Genomic DNA, 20,508 nt, shown 5'->3' on the forward strand with positions numbered 1-20,508 from the left:
GATATCTTATCGTGAAAATGTAATGTGGAATGATCTTCTAGCCGTGTGGTCACATGAACTAACCATGAGGTGATAAAGCCCAGATAAACTCCTTACATTTAAAAAAAAGTGTTTGAGAGCATGTCATTCCCATTTTTCCTCTAGCTTCTTGTCTTCATTTCTACCGTCCTTACAGAAATCCACAGACAAGCCCATAACAAATAACAAAAATCCATCTATTTCAATATTATTGTTAATTACACACGTTTGAGTAAAGCAATGGGACAACCTGCTCCAAAGAGACTGCAGTTGCATCTGTTGTTGAAGTAATGACTGACACATTTTAACAAAAACATTTTTATCAGAAAATCATTCTCACAACATGAGAAGATGACAGGAACTGTACAGTTTAATGATGGCAGAACTTGTGCCTGTTACTTTACAGGCCAACATTGAGTTGCCCTTTAGAAACTACAACTTTGATTTAAAAAAAAAAAATCTTCTGTGAACCACTAAGTAACCATCAAGAACTTATTAAAAGAAAAAAAGGCATATGTGGCACCATGTTTCCACAGTCCACTAGGTTTTCATGCGTTTATGTTCCCTTCCTACTTGGAATTCTATCAGCCTTTTACGAGAGACAGTCCTGCCAGGATGGAGCTCAGACACAGGTTGTTCTGATGACTGTGTTTCTGGGTTGAGTATCTCTGTGGCAGTGTTTGCACTGTGCTCAGGACTGTGGGAGAAGTCAAGTACAGGAAAGGCATCAAGAGTTAAAGTCTGGGACTGGAACAGAGGTCCACAGGTAAACAGGGCTCTGACAGCATCATGCAGGAGCAGGTTCCTCTTTGGCTCAACTGGGAGATCATCTGCATCTGCTGAGAGGAACAACACATTTAACTGACTGGGACAGGAACACTGAATGTCACCCTCAAGGAAAAGATACATGCCAAGTACAGCTGCACAGTTAATTAAATCACAACAGCATTCATTCTGCCAGCCACAATTTCAAGGTCTAGTGTGCATGGTGATATTTTGGATTCAGTGACACTGAGCACAGAGGTATACCATTCACAATAACAGTATATTTTGGTTTCTTTTAGTTCATGTTTGAGTTGAGAAAAATACAAAAAAACATCTAATATTTTATATTATCCTTGATAGCCATCCTAAATGTGCAGCCCTAATTTGTGGGTCATCAGTGTACCAGATTCAAGAGAACTGTCATTTTGGGGAAAATTAATCATTTGCTAAGTGAAACGTATGCCATGGATGTGATGTGGTGTCAGAAAAAGCTTGACCTGCTCCATCTAAAGTGGAAAAACTAACTGCAATTAATGAGTACTGTCATTATCCCTGAATGTAATGGTAGCCATTATAATTAAATCATGCTGGACAAGAAAAGGACAGGAAAGGTTTTTGATGACGTTAGAACCTGCAGTTTATTTTTAAATATATATTTATGATATTTAGTGAAAATCCAACAGAGAAAGACAACAGCCTACCCTTTTCCAGTCCATTCTGCCTCTTCTCTCTGACCCTCCTCCTGAGATCTGAAACATCCGCTTGCAGGGCTTCAAGCAGTCGCTCACTTTTCTCGACGTCCTCACATGCTTTCTATTCAGTGGAAAGAAAACATCAGCATAAAATGGAAAAGAAAGCAGCAAAATTTAAATAACTCCCTCCATTTCTTACCTGGAGTTCTGACTGAAGAGAGTCACTCATTTTGTTGACTTCATTCACGTCTCTCAACAACCCATTTGAAGAGAAGAATTCTGACCTGGAGAAAATTCCAAGTTATGGAAGCAAACACACACAAACACAGATGGAATGTAATCCTATAACTGTGACAGGGATCATACCTGTGTTTCTTCATGGTCAGGTTGTAGCCCACTGCAGAGCACAGAGCCGACACCTTACAGTAAGCCACCTGTTCCAGCAAACCCAGGTTGTTCACCAGCACTGGAACGTTAATGACCTGCCTTCAAAGGGAAAGCACATAGGTTTTATTCAAATCTGAACAGACAGATACAGTGTGATTAAACACTAACTGTCCACACTGACAGACCTCTACTAAGGTTTGATTTATCTTTTCATATATGTTTTACATTTTTTTGGTTTGTTGTTCTAGGTTTATCAAGACCATTAATCTCTGCAATATAGACATAAAGAGATGTCGTCTACCAGTTCCCAAAAAGTTAAAATGTTATGAGTAATGAATGTGACTAGTTTCAAAAATAACAGCAGTAAGTGATCTATACATAACATAAGAACACAAGAAGAAATACTACCTACAGCTCCTTTAAGTAGTTTTGTATGTATATGGTCAGAGAATAAAAAGCATTGCTGCTGGAAATAAATACTGTATCAATTGACACAAAATACTTTTATTGTCTTACAAAGGACCTATTTGGACACATGGAGGATTCCAGCAATATAATATCTTAGAAGATAGATTAGTTTTCTAGAACATATAGAAATTTCATGTGATTTTCTCATAACTTGAATGATTGTGGGTTAGTTTTTTTTCATTTTGCACGGTCTTCCATATACTCATGTGCTCATCTGCAATTTCATTGCACAACTGGTGTAATGACAATAAAGTCTATTCTATTCTATTCTATTCTACTCGCAACATTGTAATAAGTGATGTCCTCCTCTCCCAGTACAACTCACTGTCCCCTCTCAGTGCAGAAATGCAAATATGAGACCTTAAACAGCCCATGTAACCAAATTAAGTATGTCAGTTGGGAACAAAGTTTCCTCTGAGTCACTGAACCATGTTCAGCCCCAGGGAACTGTGGCAGGAGAAAATTCCCTTTTAGCTGTCTGTTGGTTTGTTTACAAGGACAAAAGTTACACAAAACCACAAAGATGTGTGTGGTGAGGGCCTGTCAGGATGCAGGGCATGTTCAGAGAAAATGAACTGGGAAAAAAAGATCAATTATTGAGGTGACTAAAACAGCATGAGCCTTTAATCCTACAATGAGAATCTCTCACAGTGAATCATTGTCACCTGCTGCGTGAGATGAAGGCGGCATATTCCGTTCTGTGAGTGGAGCCTGGCGACGTTAACTTGCTCGGTGTCAATAGCAGAAAGATCATGTGAGGATTCGACAGCACACTTTTGAGGTTTTCGTGAACGATCTTTTCCCGGAGTGCCATTTGTTGATCTGTGTTCCTCCGTTGCCTGTACCAACCAATCACACTTTCCTCCAATGGCAAAAATCAAACAGCTCAATTAACAAATGGTTTTCATTTGCAGACATGCTAGTTCAATTCAGATGACATTCGCTTAGATTTCAGCAGTCTTTGCTTGACTTACCTGCTTGTTGTCTGCCAAAATCCTTTTTATTGCATCCTGGTCCACCTCTCCTACACTGTTATAAAAACTGTGCACACAGAGATAAAGAAGGAAAACATTACAATTAGAAACTGTGTATCACATATCACATCAAATCCCAGGGCAGAACTTACTTCTGCAGTTTTTGGCAGGCTATGTGCTTCTGAATATCTGTAAGAAAAAACAAAACAAAAAAGTTTAGTATATCATGTGATAATGAGGATGAAGCACTGCATGTGGATAAGATAAAAAGCAGCTTACTGTATATTTCTTCTATATGAATGTGATCAGACTGAGTATCACTTATGGTGACCTGCTCCTCAAATCTGCTCTCTCCAAGAATGAGACCTTCCTGCAAAGTGACAAAGCACACATTAAAACCTGAACTGGAACTTTGTCATTACTTCCTTAAAATTAATATTACTGTTTAGTAAATACACCAATCAGCCATATCATTCTGACTTCTGACATGAGAAGTGGAGATAATTTTGATTATCCTATTACAGTGGAACCTGTCAGTGGGTGGGATTGTTGAGAATATTCAGAAAACCTAAGCATCATACAATCAGAATGCATTACGATATAGCTATTATTTCTATGTTTTGCTAATATGCTTTGAGCTGTGTGACATACTGACATCACAGAGTAAAATGGAATAATACAGGCAGTGTGTTACAGAGGGTTTTTTGCTTAGCATTTAAATGTGTACGAATAGACAAGGTGTGGGCAAAATGTTCCAGAGTTAGAGATAAGAGTTTATACTCCCTGCATTCAAGGACACTCTGCCCCTGGACGGTGGCTAAGACCTAGCGTGTGTTGTGAGCAAAGAGAATTGGCTACCGGCCAAAAGAGGAGACGCCATCCCATGGAAGAAGTAAAAAGAATTAGGGAAGGAGTAGCTCAGGGCTCTCAAGGGACTCGAAGCTCAGAGATGCATGTCCTTTGGCCCGGACATTTTGTGTCTGATGACTAGGGAGACTTATACTCTGTAACTTTGGGAGACCACAGATCTGTGTAAGATTAATTATTGCTAATTAAATGAATGATTCATTGATATTCTAAGATCCTGTTTCGAGTCTGTTTTATGGTCAGGGTAACAACCAATCTAATGATCATGTGGGATTCAGGATTGGAGTCAGATTCATAAGAAGAATCCCAACAGGATATATTAGGCAACAAGTCAACATTTAATCCTTGAAACAGATGTGTTAGGCACAACAAAAATGGACAAGAGTAGGATCTCAGCAACTTTGACAAACTGTGATAGCCAAATCACTGGATCAGAGCATCTCTTGATCTTGTTGGACATTCCCAATGTAACATGTTTATTGCCTACTAAAAGTATCTAAAGAGCAACAACCAAATCTCAACCAATCCAGTGTCTATGGGAGCAGAACATTATTACCACCTGCCTAACATTGTGTAGATTCCCCATTTTCCACAAATACAGCTCTGACCCAAGGTCTAGACTTCACCAGACCTCTGAAGGTGTGCTGTGGTATCTGGACCAAGGTGTTAGCAGCAGATCCCTGAAGTCCTGGAAGCAGAGACGTGAACCTCCATAGATTGGATTTATTTGTCCAACACCTCCCACAGATGAGCAATCATCCTGAGGTTGGGATGTCCTTCCTTGGTCCAATTTTGGCCGGTGCTAATCACTCCAGATCAGGAACATCTAACCAGACCTGCAGTTGTGGAGATGCTCTGACCCAGTCATCACTGTTACAATATGGACCTGGTCAAAGTCACTCAGTTCCTTACGTTGCTCCTTTTGCTGCTTCCAACACATCATCTTCAAGAACTAAATGATCACTTGCTGCCTAATATATCCAACCCAGTGAAAGACACCATTGTAGTGAAATAATCAATATTATTACCACTTCTCCTGTCAGTGATCAGAATGTTATGGCTGATACATACACAGAGTAAATACTTATTAGTGGTGGGCGATAGGGTAAGTGTGAATTTATCAGCAAACTTGCCTATTTTAAGTGCTATATAAAAATAATGTAAAAGGAATTTTTTGTGTCCGCGCGTTCAGATATCTTTGTCCAAAACGTCTGCATAACTTTTGTCTTAAACAGTAGAAGGTTTGCCGTATCTTTAAACGATAATTCGACTTCAGGAAAAACTTAACTGAAAGTTGGCTAACAGAGGATATGAGCTAGCTTCTGTCAGTATCCGTTAAGCTAACGAGCTAAAAACAACAGAGCCATGAGCAACCCGCTAATGTTTATCAGGTTAAATAATTGTTTAACTCACCACATCTGAATCACTGTTGAGATGCTGGAACATTAGTGAGGATAAAACAATCCCCGACATACGGACAGTGGGTTCCGCCATGCTTGTTGACTACACACAGACCTCATTAAAAGCGTCACTCAGGCGCAACATTAGCGCAGTTAGTTTTGCGCTTTTCCTGCGCAGTCCAGCGCTGTGAATCCGCAGAAGGGGCGTAGTTTCTAAACCTACTGACTAGTCTGTAGCTGGCAGCGGATAACGTTTCCCTTTATAAACAGGGTCTTTTCTTCTCCCCTCGGATATTCCTCAACTTTCAGGTATGTGCTTTGACAAACTATCCGTGTTTTGTTGTTGTTTTGTCACCTTTAATGTCCGCTTCGTTCACATAGTGTATAACGGTTCACCCTCCTGTTAAAGCTCCTTCATCATAACTGTAACACCACAAAGTTCAGAGAAAAGCACCACACTGACCGGTTTACTGCTGTTCACAGGAGAAGATGAGCTGATCCACGGACACGGACAGTGGGGGCCTCAGCTGTCAGTGATGGATGACCTGTGGAGTGTGGCTGGAGCCGTGTTCCAGGTGTGGGTGTTTGTGGTGCTGTTCCTCATCATGCTGCCTGCCATGTTTGGACTGTCCCTGGGGGTCACTGGGGTCTACATACAGGTTTTGGTCAAAATTCTGGAGGTAAATGGAGATGGATGTCTTTTCACTTGCTCTCTCTCCCAGTGCATTTTACTGGACTTCTGAATTCTTGTCATTAAATAGAAATTCAATGTTAGTTAGTGCAACTCCTTTCACTACTTAGTAAGCAGTTGTTAGGGTTCAGGCAGTGACTGGAGGCACTGGGTCAAAGGTCATCTAAAAACCCCCTCTTTGCAGTGGGCTACAGTGCGAATCCAGAGAGGACGCATGGAGCAGCCCAGTGTACCTGTACCTCTGCCAAATGGTAAGTCTGCTTACATCTCCTGAGATAGGAAAGGCAAATCATTAAGAAACAGAGCCCAGCTTGACATTGGTTTTTACTTTCTGGTTTATGTTCTTTTTAAGCTTCTCAGAGTGGAATGGGATGCGGGTAGCAGTGTTTACTTGGGAAGAACAGCAGCAGTTCCTTGTTTGTCCTCTCTGTACATTGTGTCCTGCTGTATGAGGGATTTGTTTCAGCTCTAGACAGAGATCATGTGACGCCGTCTGAGTGTGGGGGCTCTCCATTGGTCAGCTCCAGTGTTTGATGTCGGGGTGCTGTGGAGAGCGCTGGAAACACACTGCATGTCTCAGGCTGATGATGCAACTGCAGATTACATAACTTTAGCCAAATAGCCAACCTGTGCTAAGCCCATGTGCAGTAAACAGTGAAACACTGGTGGTGCATACTCAGCCCAGCTGCCAGCTGTTACCACGTGTGGAATGTATAGGTTTAAACATTTCTGAGAGGTCAGCGTTCTCATGATCCTCTCAGACTTCAACATGCTCAACACTGCAAATACTGCAGCTTGTTTTAATCTTGTGTTAATCTTGAGGTTTTGACAGATCTAGATGAAATATTTGATTTGGCATCATACACAATCAAATACAGATGTTTAAAGACATTTTAGCAGCTAGCTGACATGAACCACAGCACACTCATCAGCTTCTTTATGTTGCACTGTGGCTCAATTATGTTTTCTTCTGTAAAATCATCATAGATGCCCTTTTGTGTAGGTTAAGGAGTCACATGTCTGCTTTTCCACTAGACCATCAACCAAACTGATCAGGAACAATGAAGTTCTGTCCTGTCTTTCTTGTAAAACCTTTGCCTAAAGGTAAAGACATGTGAATCCATTGCTGTGAGCTCTCGTGAAGGCGTGGATGAAGTGTAAATAAGAGACAGCGATGCTCCACCTAAACATATGTTGACACATGATTCATTTACGCCTAAAATTTAAACAGAATTCTCTCTGTTATTTGTTGTTGCTCGGGATGTCCTGGAAAGCTGTCTGGAGACACTGTCCTAGTAAAATAAAGTAAACTTCAATGAATAATCATTGTAGTCTGATCAATAAATTGACTTGATAGTTCAACACATATCCTCATATTGGTATTACCATGTTATTACTATTGAACTGGCAGTGACAATTTACAGGAAAGAAAAGCTTTTTTTAAGGTTTTGTTTTCTTATAAGAACTCCAGTATAGATTTGGTATTTTGGTTCATTATTGTCTAGAGAAATAACTATTACAGTGGCGGATCCAGAAAAAATTGGGGGGGGGGGGGGGGGGGTAGTATTAGCAATGTGCAGGAGAATGGTGGGGTCCAGGGTCGGTGGTTCAAGGGGGTGCAACAAACCAAAATTATCATTATAAATGCTTTAAATCACATAAAACTGTATTTTTTTTACTATCATACACTAATAAAATGAATGCAATTTAACCTCACTAATGTGACCATTTTTGGAACCAAAGCAGAGTTGGCTTTAATAAGGTTGGCCTCAGTTATGGCATTGAATTCCATTGCATTCCAAATAACTCAAAATTAAAAACTACAGGATAGACGTATAGACCCATGTTTGACAACTGTGTGTGATTCACTCAATCACTAGCTGAGTTCCACGGCAACTCAGAGGTATTTAATATTCAGGCCATGCAGTTATATAGTTCCCACTGTATAATAATGCATTACATACCTTCTTTTTTGTTGCTGTATATGTCTGTAATTAATTTGTAAATCACACATACTGTATTTAGATTTTTGGATTGTTTGGTTTTTGAAGGATGGCAGGCAAACTTAATAAGTTAATAGTAACCAACAGAATTAATTAAAACGAAACAGTGCAGTGAACAGTATCTAATGAGATGATGGGATGAGGGGGTTTTTTATCCCTTAAGGGAAAAAAGAACGGCTCTCTGTTAGGTCCCTGGTAAAATGTTAACACTATATCTTCATGGGTTTTGTGACTGTTCAGGGATTATTGAGCGAGCAGGGGGATCCATGGAGGAGGAGATTGGGGAGCTGCGGAACTCGTTTGCTCTGAGCGATGCCTTCTATTTCTACAAGAAAGGTTTAGAGAGCATTGTGGATGACCAGGTGACCCAGCGCTTCTCCTCTGAGGAACTGGCCTCTTGGAACCTCCTCACACGCACCAACCAGAACTTCCGTTACATCAGTCTGCGCCTCACCATCATCTGGGTCCTGGGTGTCTTCGTTCGCTACTGTATCCTCTTCCCACTCAGGTCAGTCTCAGTCCAATATATGTATAATAATAAATAATAAATGTGTTCTAAGTCTGTAGATAAATTGTCTACACTGCACTGCACTTGTAATTAATTATGACATGAAGTACATTCTAAAGTCTTGGTGTTTCTGACTAACAATATCGAACAAACAATGTTGTACTGTTTTTAAGGCCTTGGTAGCTGAAATGGTGATTCATTGTTAGGAGCCTCACTCACCAGATAAATAAATTGTTATACCTTAACAAATAGCGAACACAGAATTTAGTTTTACTTGCACAAATATAGACAAATGATGCAGACAAATGTGGTCAGTTTGGAGAAATTTGAGTGTTAATTCTATGTAGGCATGGGAGAAGATTGCTTAAAAGTTTTATATTTAATTTCTCAAAAATCATTCATCCATCTTCTTCTGCTTATTTGAGTCCTGGTCATGGGGTGCATTTTAAAGTTTTATGAATGTCCTTTTCACATGAGGTCCAGTGTTTGCACAACGTTGGAAGTATTCCCTGCAGACGTTAGTAAACTGTTTTACTGGTTAATTATACACTCCTCCTGAGTAATTAAAAAGTATTACTGTATAGTATATGATAGTCTGCTTAACAGTGTTGATGTGCATCCTGACCTAACAATCCTAACAATCACATCACCATACTGTCTGTTTATGTGAATTCTTCACAGTGAATTCATCTATCACCATCACCGTCCTGTGCTGCATGCTAAACTGAGACATCACTGTGCATGTGTGATTTTTCATGTGTGCATTAAGGTCCCTTTGTGTCATATTTCAATCAAGAGACACTTAAATATACTGTATAAATATAATAAACATATCATGAACAAGAAGTAGACTTTGGCACTTGGGATGCCAACAGAAAGATCACCATGCAGAGTGGTCATATGAAGTAGCATTGAATAGAATTACACTCATACAGATTTAGTTAGTTTCAGTTATGGAGAAGACTTGTCTAGAGCTTAGACACTGGTGGTGGTGCTGGTGGTGGAGCTAAGGATGTGAGGCCTTCAGTGAGTTTAAACTAGGACAAGATGACAGAGGTGAAATGGAGAAGGGATAGAAAAGGGTTACGAAATACCCATGATACATAAAATCAGCTGAATTACAGCAGGGCAACTTCTAAAGATTAAACATGTGATTGGCAAAAAGTGTGAGTGAGTGTGTCAGATTGTGGTTAGATGAGCTTATTGAGCTTAGAGATAGTGGAAAAACTCTATTTGTGACTTAAAAAGAAGCCTCTGCACTCTCCCTGACTGACCTTTCACTTAGCTTCATTAGTAATTTACTAAAATGCAAATGGTGTAAAAAAAATACTGGCATGTCACCTACTTCCAAGGGGCATGGGGAAGGAGGAAAACTACTGACTAAAACTAGCTACATTTAGAATGAAATGTACTTCTTCTATATGATAAGTGTTGCTGAAGTTCTCAACCTCAAGTTCCACTGACTATGTCTTCAAGGCATATTTATGAAATATGTGAAATACCAGAACTTGTAATGCTTATTTGATGCATAAGCAGGCTGTGGGTGCATTATACTAGGTCAAAGTGATGTTTAAAGAGGCAATCTGGATATTACGAAAGACTGACTGACTGCTGAATAAACAAAAAATATTTAAGAGAACAGCTTGTTAAGACAGATATTAAAATGAACAAAATTACAAAACAGGAGCTAAATTGCATTGGTTCAATATCATCCCAAAACATAATTGATAATCATGTTTATTCATTTGTTATCTCTCTCATGTCTGTCAGGATTACTCTGGCAATCATTGGCCTCTCATGGCTTGTGATCGGAACAACATTAGTTGGATTCCTACCTGAGAACAGGTACAGAAAAACAGGATCTTGGATGAAACAGTTTTGAAGCTTTGGATGCTCTGTGACAGTTTGATGATGGAACCTTACATCAGCATATTGTCTGGACTATAGTGTGAAGACCTGGTTGAGCGAGCTGGTCCATCTGACGTGTTACAGGATCTGTGCCAGAGGACTGTCAGCCACCATCCGTTACTACAACAAGTCAGTTCCAGCTGGAAGAGTGGCTGCCCCTCCTGCTCCCTCTTGAATAAGCATCATTACTGTATTGCACAATCTAAGAGCTGCAGAATGATATGCATATATGTTTATATGTTTTATTTTAGAGAGAACAAGCCACAGAAAGGAGGAATATGTGTTGCAAATCACACTACACCAATCGACGTGGTTATTCTGGCCAACGATGGCTGCTATGCAATGGTGAGTGTCATCCACACTGTGAGCATCTTATATTGGATGTTTTTGGTACAGCAGCTGTCGTTGTAAAATGATGTGACTTCTCTTTGCTCTGTGTGCTCTGAAGGTGGGTCAGATTCACGGAGGCTTGATGGGGGTCATTCAGAGGTCAATGGTGAGGTCCTGCCCTCATGTGTGGTTCGAGAGGTCGGAGATGAAGGACCGCCACGCTGTGACCAGTAGGTGAGAAAGTCAGAGAAATACCAGTGAAGGCACAGGCTGCACTAAGGTCCAAGAACAGGATGAGAAGTTACCAGTTATGATCCATTATGTGTAAACGATCACATGAAAATAAGAATTGGTGTGTTGCTGTTGCCTTAGAATGTTTTTACAGGAGTTCAAAACAGACTTCCTCTTTTTTAGTATTTTATAGCAGGTGGTATCAGGGTTAAGGTGGATTACTGTCACCTGCTATGATTATGTGTGGACCAAATTTTACATCCTCTTAACTAAACAACCCAGAGCAGAATAAACAAACACTGGCTTTAATAAGGGACTTATGGTTTTTGCAAGTGAGGTATTATGGTGGTATTATTATGGGGAGGTGGTATTATGATGATTTTAATCCTGATTTTAATCCTCAGCTTCGCCCACTGAATCTTTTATTCCAAAATTATACAACTACAGTGTTGAAAAAAGTTTTCTGACATCCCATGCATTTGTGATATATTGCATTAAGAATCACTCTTAAGTCACTGAACTCTGCCAAGGACTGTTCCATTCCCCAAACCCACATGCTCCCTTTGGCACATGCACTGTTCCATCAAGGTTAAAACTGGATGTTTCAGCAAATTAATGCCCCTTGAAACACATCCAGGGCATGACGTGTTGAAACTGTCAAGAATTTAGTTGTCATTTTTTTCTTGTTAGCAATAAACAAAAAAAAATAATGTGCTTTTGTTTGTGTCTGTCTGATGCAGTCACACCTTCTGAAACATGGAAAAGATTTTTCTGCTTCCGATTGTGCAAAATTTTAAGGATGTCCAAAAACTTTTTTCCACTACTGTATATTCTGAAAACTTTTGACTACATGAGCATTAATCAAATGGCAGAATACATACAACATTTTGGTCCATTTTTACAATTAACTTTAGCTGTTCTGTCTCTAGAACCAGTTATCCCCTCATTCATACATCAGTCTGCATAGTTTACACAAAAATCAACACATTAAAAGACCCTAGGTAGCAAAATAGTGTGACATGTTACATTTCTCATAGTTGAAGCACTTGTCAGAAAGAATGCGCCTCTGTAGGAATAAGTCAGTTGTAATTAATGAGCCTGACAAATATTAAGGAAAAAGGAAAGTAATGGCAGCAACTTGCAGGACTTTTAACTCTACTGACAGCAGAAGTGTAATGGCACGGAAAGTTTGTGTCTGGCCATTTGAGTGAAAATTGCTTAACTGTGCACATAAGCAGTGAACACTTTTTGACTGTGGAGTGTACTTCAGAGTTATGCAATCCCCTTCTTGTGCAGATTAGCCTTTCTCCAACTAGCTGTGGCCCTGCAGCTAACTGGGCTGAGTATCAGTAGTGTATCAGGCTATTAATACATTCATGAGTGAAAGCCATACTGTGGAATATATTTTCTATATGTGCATGAACATAAATTGCGTTGACAGAATGTATCAAATAGCACTGAAAGAACTGACACAGCATGTTATTCTAGTGTGCACAATGTACAATATCTGTCAGTGCAGTAAGAAAAGGATTATGTTTGTAAAGTTATCCTTTGTCTTTATTTTTAGTGTAATTGTCAAGTCCTCAGGAACTATGGATTAGCTGATAATGCACAGTAATTCTGGCGCCCACTGTAGAGAAGGAGAATAGTTCCATACAGCAGTAAATCTTAAACTACACAAGTAGGCTTTGTGTATAAAATAAAAGTCAAAGTCCAGAAATGAGAGTTTACCAGGCAACTGAAGATTAACCTTCTTTTGTTTGACTAACAGTCCAAAGGTCAAGCATATTTAGTTTCACTTTAGCTGCAAATGTTTATAATAAAAACAGGAAAAGCAAAAAGGGTATAAACATAGGGTTCATGTGAGCGACAGGTCATCAGTGCTTTATGTACTTCATACTCTACTCCTAGATCTTAATACACTGAACAGAATTAAGGTGGACGTGACAAGACCAACCGCTGTTTTTTGTTTTTGTTTTTGAAAAAAGGCAATTGGTGAAACGTCTTACTAAAAATGTAAAAATTCTCCCAAATTTCAAAGTGAAAGCTTTCTTTTTTCTCAAGTAACTGATTAGCGAGCCATGGATGCAACATAAATACAGTCTCTCTTTACTATTAACAAAAGCACGTTTTATAAAGGAAGCCATTTTTCACTGATGTGATGACATTTAAATGATGATAAAGTTCAAACCCTGTGTGACTCATTCAGCTTGTTCCTCTGTCCACAGGCTGAGGGCTCACGTTGCAGCTAAGACCAAACTTCCCATCCTAATATTTCCTGAAGGTTGGTTAGAAACAAAGCAGCTCATGATGTGAGGATGATGCTAGTGGTTTTATGGTTGGGTCACATTTGTGTGCCTTTATGATTCTTCCAGGAACCTGCATCAACAACACTTCGGTCATGATGTTTAAGAAGGGAAGCTTTGAAATTGGAGGGACAATATACCCAGTTGCAATCAAGGTAAAAAAAAAAACACAAAACAAAAAACAATCATTTCTTGATTACACTTGGTTGATACATAACAGTAGATAAGCTTCAGTGCTCAGAATATACAATACAGCCTTATAGAAAATGTGAGTAAAAGAATTAAAACTATAATTAAAAGAAAAGCTAAATGTTAATGTTGCCATCCAGTATTTTTCCAAAATTAAAAGCAAAACTTGTGATGTTCAAAACTGTGAAGGAGTCCTTTGATGTTGAGTCTCCTCAGAAAATGTTAAAATCTGAGCTAAACCAAATCATTAGCAGTATTTTGACAACATCATAACTTCTCATTCTATGGAGACTTTATTGACATTAAAGCATCACCATTTTTGTCCCAGTCTAAGATGAGCAGGTTGAAGGGGTTTAATGAATTAGATAAAAGATGTAGTTGCTTCTTCCTCTGATGTACTTTGAAGGAAATCATATTAACTCTAGTGTTTGGGAAATAACTACATGTGACAGCAGTGTGTATTTACAGAATACATACCACATACAATTGCATCTTTAAAGTCACTAGAATACTTTGTTAAGTTTATCTGGACCACAGTAGGTAATGCATATAGTGATGAGTTGAACTGTAAATTTATTTTCATTTAATTACATATTTCCCCCATGTCATTCTGTGGGAAAATGGAGAAGTTAAAAACTGTTTTTTTAGAGTTTATTAGAAGATTGCAAGACATCAAAATGAACCTCAGAAACAATGGCTATGAATTCGCATCATTTTATCTTTGTTTACTTGTTTTCACTCTAACCTGATGACGTGAAAAATGAAAGTTCAAGGAAAATTGTTTCAAGGAAAATCTTAATCCTTTTTACTAGATAAAACATTACTGCCCCTTTCTACTTTAAGGGTTCATTTACAATCAGAATGACTCCTGGATTCAGTCTACTGTACGTACCATGGCTGTGTGGATTTCACATTCATTCAGACTGTTACATGTAATAACAGTGTAATAACAGACTATGTTAAATTAAGTGCATTACTCACTTTGAGTATTCTAACAGGATATGTAACAAATTACATTTTATGACTATTACACTCTGTAAATTGTAGTAATATACATTTTTAAAGTAACCCTCCCTATACTGTTCACCTATGAGGGAAAAGTGGAAGTTAAGAAAGAGGAAGAGGAAGAGGAGCTGGTGGACTCCATTGCCCTCATGAATGCCCTCATTGTCTCTCTAAATTGACAACTTTTGATTTATAGTTTCTTTTAGTATCATCTAGACCAGGGCTGGGCAAATAATTGTTTCAAGGAGCCACGTGAGAAACCTGAGTGGTGTTGGAAGGACAAACCAACATTAAGTTTAACATAATTCTACTCAATATTCCTTTTCTCCAATCGTCAAAAGCACTAAGTTATGTAATTTTACTCTACAACTGATCAATATGAATATGTGGAGTAGGTCAAATATTGAATATAGAACAGATAAAACAAGTGGTGCCATTCACAACATACCCTACCCCTCGCACATACTGTAGCTTATTTTGGCATTGATCCAGCTGATGTCATCATGTCTATGCATGTGCTGATGTCAGCATATCAATTACCTCTATATATGTGCCAAGTTTGAAGTAAACTGAACAAAATTGATGTTTTTATAGATATTTGAAATTCCACCCATTTTTAGTAAATGTGGGAAAAAAGGCTTAAAAAATCATCAAAAATTTTAACTTTGAGCTACTGTTCCCAAAATGTAATGACATCTATTCTGGGTCACTGGCAATAAACCCAATTTGGTATGAATTCAACCAATAGTTTTGCTGCTACAGACATTTGAAATTTTGCCCATCATAAGTAAATGGGTGAAAAAAAAATTTTAAAAATTCATAAGAAATTTGAACTTTGACCTACTGTTCCCAAAATGTGATCAGATTTATTCTGCTTCACTGGCAATCTATAAACCCAATTTGGTATGAATTCAACCAACAGTTTTGCTGCTAGAGTGTTAACAAAGAAACAAAGAAACAAACCGAACCAAAAACAATACCCCTTGCCTCCCCTTCAGGGGGCGGGGTAATAATAATTTCAGTATTTTGTTACATTCACTAAGGTCTAGATCCTTGCACTTGTATGAATGCTCAACTTTACAGCAATTATCTTAGATGCCATATTCACTTCCGTCCTGTTATAAGCATAGACGATGTTGTTTACAATGATGGATCAGTGACTGTTTCCTCAGGTCAGTTTGTCTCGCTTAGACATTGTTTTCCTGTCACCCCATTGTTTGGTAGCTCAGACACTTTGTAGACCCCCTCCTTGACATGAACTGTATTTCCATGATGGACCAGGAGCAGGCTTCATCCAAGTTTTCTCAGCTTTCCTGGTCTAGTGTAAATCCTGATAGAAACAATTTCCCAGCTGACTTTGTAACATATGAAGGGTGTTCCCAGATGAACCCAAAGAAAACCTCATCTAACTCTGCATTTCCCTGTAACTTTACAGAGTTAGATGATTTTAGCTGTGCACATCATATTAACATGTTCTTTTTGATTTCACTACAGACATTGTTTTAGCTCAGTGTTTTAGTGTCATTTCTCTGTTTGTTCATTTCCTGTCAGCTTTTAAGTGAACTTCTCTGTTTTTGTCCCAGTACGACCCACGTTTTGGTGATGCTTTCTGGAACAGTGGCAAGTACAACATGGTCAGTTACCTGCTCAGGATGATGACCAGCTGGGCCATAGTAGTCAATGTGTGGTACCTCCCACCCATGACCCTGCAGGTATGACCAAAAACTCTCAGAAAAATATCAGGAACAGCAAATACATTAAATAACAAATTTTAATTCATAAATTTTCACAGGCGACAGTTATTCTGTGGCAGAATATTAGAATAGAATAGCCTTTATTGTCATTGTGTGTACAATGAAATTAGGAGTGCAACTCCAGTCAGTGCAGCAATATTAACAAAACACCAGTACTAAAGAAAATAAAAATAGAGCGAATATGAAATTACAAAAATAAAATAAGATCAGAAAATAGAATTTAAATGTTTACAATTTTACAAAGTAACTTAAGAACAGAGCTTAGTAGAATAAAAATAAAATGGGACAAAATATGAATTGATGCAATTTACAGTATTGACAGTATGTATATCTATGAATAATATTATCAGTATCATTACCCATGAATTACAGTTTGTATATCTATTAACAGTATTAACAGTATGTATATCTATGAAAACAGAATGTATACCTATGAACCAAGTCTGTATAAAAATAGTGCATTTATTTTTGATAGATACACATCTCACACAGGAGTTCACCCATTTTCAACAGAAATTATACATTTAAGCATGTTCATGAAAATATATGTGATTATATGGAGGTTTGAAGGACAAAGTATCTGATTCACTTTAAGGTCTGTCTGAAGTTGGAAAATAACCAGAATCTTATATTTGTGAGATGTGAATGTAATTCAGTCAGATGTTCTGTCATCAGCTGATTGAAGGTGTCATATGATTGACCATATTAACCATCAGCTGTGATTTTGTCAGCTTGTGACCTAATATCAACGTAATACCCCACACATTTTTATTTGTTCTGTATATTTGTCACTAAAACTCAAAACGGAACTTGTCACACGTGAAATGAGCAGCTCATAGAGAAATATCACCTGACAGGTTTCTATCTTTTCTCAGCTCATATCTTTCTTTCAACTCCCATATGCTGCCCTAAATTCAATTTGTTTGTTACAGTTTGTTATTAACTCATTTTGTACAAATTGCAGATTAATGAAGCAGACTATTTATTAGTGAAAAAGACCAAATCACAACAGAGCTTAACATAGTCATTTAATGAGCTTAGATCCATTAGATGAGTGCAAATACAAGTTCACATTTATGGTATTCTTACTCTATATTCAAGATAAATGCTATAGATGTGATGGAATATGTTATGTTTGAGCTACATAATTGTTCTAAAGTGGCTGAAATTTCAATTAATGTTGATTAAAATTCCATTGTTTCAGTAGTGATGAGAAGAAGGCAACTGTCTGATGTATGTTTTATCAGTAAGTAAGAACTTACCCATAGACATGTTGCCCTTAATGTCTTTCCTGGACCAGGATGGGGAGGACGCTGCTCATTTTGCCAGCAGAGTGAAATCAGCCATCGCTCATCAGGGGGGGCTGCTTGACCTCGATTGGTAAGAAAGAGCCTTTACTTGACACCCATTTTCAATCACTTTACGTATTCTCACTGTGTAAATATTTGTTTTTTTCTGCTCCTGACAGGGACGGAGGCCTTAAGAGAGGAAAAGTGAAGGATTCATTTAAAGAAGAGCAGCAGAAGATGTACAGCAGTATAATTGTGGGACAAAATGGCATCAGTTCTTGTAGTCAGAGCACAAAGGTGGAATGATTTTTGGACAATCCCTTCGACAATCATTGCTGTTATCTTTCAGCCATGTTACACACGGTGAATTGTGAATGGCTCCTTTTATTCCCTTTATTTGGAGAGAGGACTGTGACAAGATGCTGAATCTCCAGGAAACCTCAAATAACTCTCCTTGATTGTCTGATCCATTTTTTTGTGGATTTTACATTTCGACCAAAGTCTTATACCGAAAGTCAGCCTTAAAATCTTATTGTTATTTTAGCTCAGGTCCTGTGCCATATCTATCAAACTACTTAAAAACATCTATATCACTAGTCAAAGAGCCAACTAAGGACAAAAATAATGTGCCCTAAAGTTATTTTCACCCTAAAACATACAGAAAGGGTTTGAGAGTAGCTGCAAAATGATATATTTGGAGGATTTACTGCCTTACCAGCAGCTCTTTGAGTCTGGCTGAACTGAATGCTAATGTCATAATGCTAAGGACAATGCCAATGTGGGCTTTTAAGAGATAAAGATGCAAACAGATTTTAAATAATAAGAACAATAACCAAAGCAACATCATTTTTGTTTGCTTATGCCCACTGAAATGGGTATTTGAGCTTAAAGTAAAGCAGATTCTGATTCATTACAACCAGTGGAACAGTGGACAATGAGTCTTAAACTTGTCCCACTCGTCTAAGTCTGTATTCACAATAGTAATAAGCTCAAGTTGATAGCAGTTTGATAAATACAGGCCCTGACGTCCTTTCTTGTTGTAGGATTGTTTTTTCACCAGCAGGAGGCAGTGTTTGCATGTACAATAATCCTGTTAATATAGGATTGTGTTCATCATACTGAACTACTAGCTCCTCAGCATACCACTTGTTATCAGAGGTTTGTTCACACATTTAACTTGTGCTTTCTTTTTTATGATCATCTCAATGCAAGTTCTTCCTCATATGAGGCTTAATGTTGTAATGTTTGTATACATTGTTTTTAAAAACCAAATGTTTGTTGTTTTAAGCTGCTTTTTACTTGCTCTTTATGGATTTCTGTTTACATGAAAAATGTAATTGATTCTTAAAAAAAATACATTGAAAACCAGTGACAAATATATGTTTTACGTTGAGGAGTCTAGTCAGGAACAGAACTATTGAGGTCAAATCCACCTTTCCCACACCTCCATCCTCATGAGATTTTGACCCGCTATTTTACATGAAGTGTCATTTTAAAGCCCTGTCAATTAAAGATCAAGTGGAACCTATTTTATTTCTGATCAAATAGTTTCATACATTTCAGCAGAACTGAGTACATTAATTGTCCTCAGCACAGCAGTTCTCTCAGGTCAAGAGCTAGTTATGTCTGAATACAAGGTTATTTATTTGAGTCACTTGTAGCCTATAGAAACCTATTTTGACTCAGTTTATATTGTTGTTGTTTTTTTTCTTCTTTTTGATTAATTATTAGGTGTAAAAGTCTGAAATAATCCCTCTAGTTATTGGGATTGCTGAAGGGCAGTGTTTGTCCTTATAAACACAAATCCATTACTTGTCTTCTGTAATGGGAGGCAGTGGCGGAGAACGAATAAGGCGACGTGGAGGAAAGAATAGCATGGTCCCCACTAAAAGGCTTGCACAGTCGAGTACGGCTGAAACATGTTTACTGTGACGGTGCTTTAATAAAGAAAGCAGAGACTGTGAAATAGCATTGAGTTATTCTTCCACACACAGTGGGCTTACATTTCACAGGCTCTCTGTCTCTCACACTGAGACCATCTCACAGCCGGCTGAAGCACCCGGCTATAATAACAATCCCACAACTTAAATTGCTTGAACAGAAATGTTTGTTCTCCCCTAACAAGATTGTGAATTATTAATAGGATCTAAAGCCGATTCTATAACCCGATTGTTGAGGTGGGATTCTTGGCGAGCGATGCTCCACCACACCATTTACTGTGATGTATGTGTCTGCACATCTTTATATCCAATTTAATGTGATTCAGATAGATTTCAAAGGGACATCATAAAAGGCATTGGAGTGACCCCGGCTTGGTCTGGATGACTGTAGACTCCATACAACTCTACGTGGTATATCTCAATATGTTGATTCAATTTGCTCAATTTTAGTTTTACCCTGACGTGATCTATACAAATGCAATGCAGGTACACTAAGTAAATATGAATACATTTCCAAATCGAATCATTCTTCCCAGAGAATGTAGTCCCATCGAGGACATCATTTAAAATCCTGCTTTGCTGGGAACTGAGCAGTTTGACCACTCACAAGGGTAAATGACTGAGGCTCTTTCTAAGACTCGCCATTAGTTAGAGTGTAATGTCTCTAAAATACATTGTTCTGCCATCTATTCTGTGCTTGGGGTTGGACTCCTGCTGTAATGCATGTGATGCTGAGGAGGTACAATGCAGCTCAGAGAGAAAAATCAATACAGGCAGGGAGAG

At 38.3% G+C, this 20,508-nt stretch overlaps 2 protein-coding genes across 4 annotated transcripts; one reads left to right on the forward strand and one right to left on the reverse strand.

Moving 5' to 3' along the window:
- Window positions 1-137: 137 nt before the first annotated feature.
- abraxas1 (abraxas 1, BRCA1 A complex subunit) lies at window positions 138-5,778 on the reverse strand. 3 transcript variants are annotated; one of them, XM_030149420.1, is made up of 9 exons: window positions 5,585-5,778; window positions 3,584-3,674; window positions 3,457-3,493; window positions 3,305-3,371; window positions 2,996-3,192; window positions 1,842-1,961; window positions 1,675-1,759; window positions 1,485-1,596; window positions 138-848 (listed from the first exon to the last, which is right to left on the reverse strand). In XM_030149420.1, the coding sequence occupies exons 1-9, from the start codon at window positions 5,663-5,665 to the stop codon at window positions 559-561; spliced, it is 1,080 nt and encodes a 359-aa protein (XP_030005280.1). In that variant the 5' UTR covers window positions 5,666-5,778; the 3' UTR covers window positions 138-558. The 3 variants fall into 3 exon arrangements, with proteins under 3 accessions (XP_030005280.1, XP_030005278.1, XP_030005279.1); XM_030149418.1 differs by having other exon boundaries at window positions 138-857; window positions 5,585-5,768; XM_030149419.1 differs by having other exon boundaries at window positions 138-854; window positions 5,585-5,743.
- Window positions 5,763-19,751, forward strand: gpat3 (glycerol-3-phosphate acyltransferase 3). Its single transcript, XM_030149417.1, has 13 exons — window positions 5,763-5,880; window positions 6,055-6,251; window positions 6,447-6,513; window positions 8,506-8,773; window positions 10,544-10,618; window positions 10,721-10,810; window positions 10,933-11,026; window positions 11,130-11,245; window positions 13,471-13,526; window positions 13,618-13,703; window positions 16,326-16,454; window positions 17,797-17,876; window positions 17,965-19,751. Exons 2-13 carry the CDS (start codon window positions 6,108-6,110, stop codon window positions 18,089-18,091), a joined length of 1,332 nt encoding a protein of 443 aa, XP_030005277.1. The 5' UTR covers window positions 5,763-5,880; window positions 6,055-6,107; the 3' UTR covers window positions 18,092-19,751.
- Window positions 19,752-20,508: the final 757 nt, after the last annotated feature.

Source organism: Sphaeramia orbicularis, chromosome 12, assembly GCF_902148855.1.
Source record: "Sphaeramia orbicularis chromosome 12, fSphaOr1.1, whole genome shotgun sequence".
Classification (NCBI taxonomy): domain Eukaryota; kingdom Metazoa; phylum Chordata; class Actinopteri; order Kurtiformes; family Apogonidae; genus Sphaeramia; species Sphaeramia orbicularis.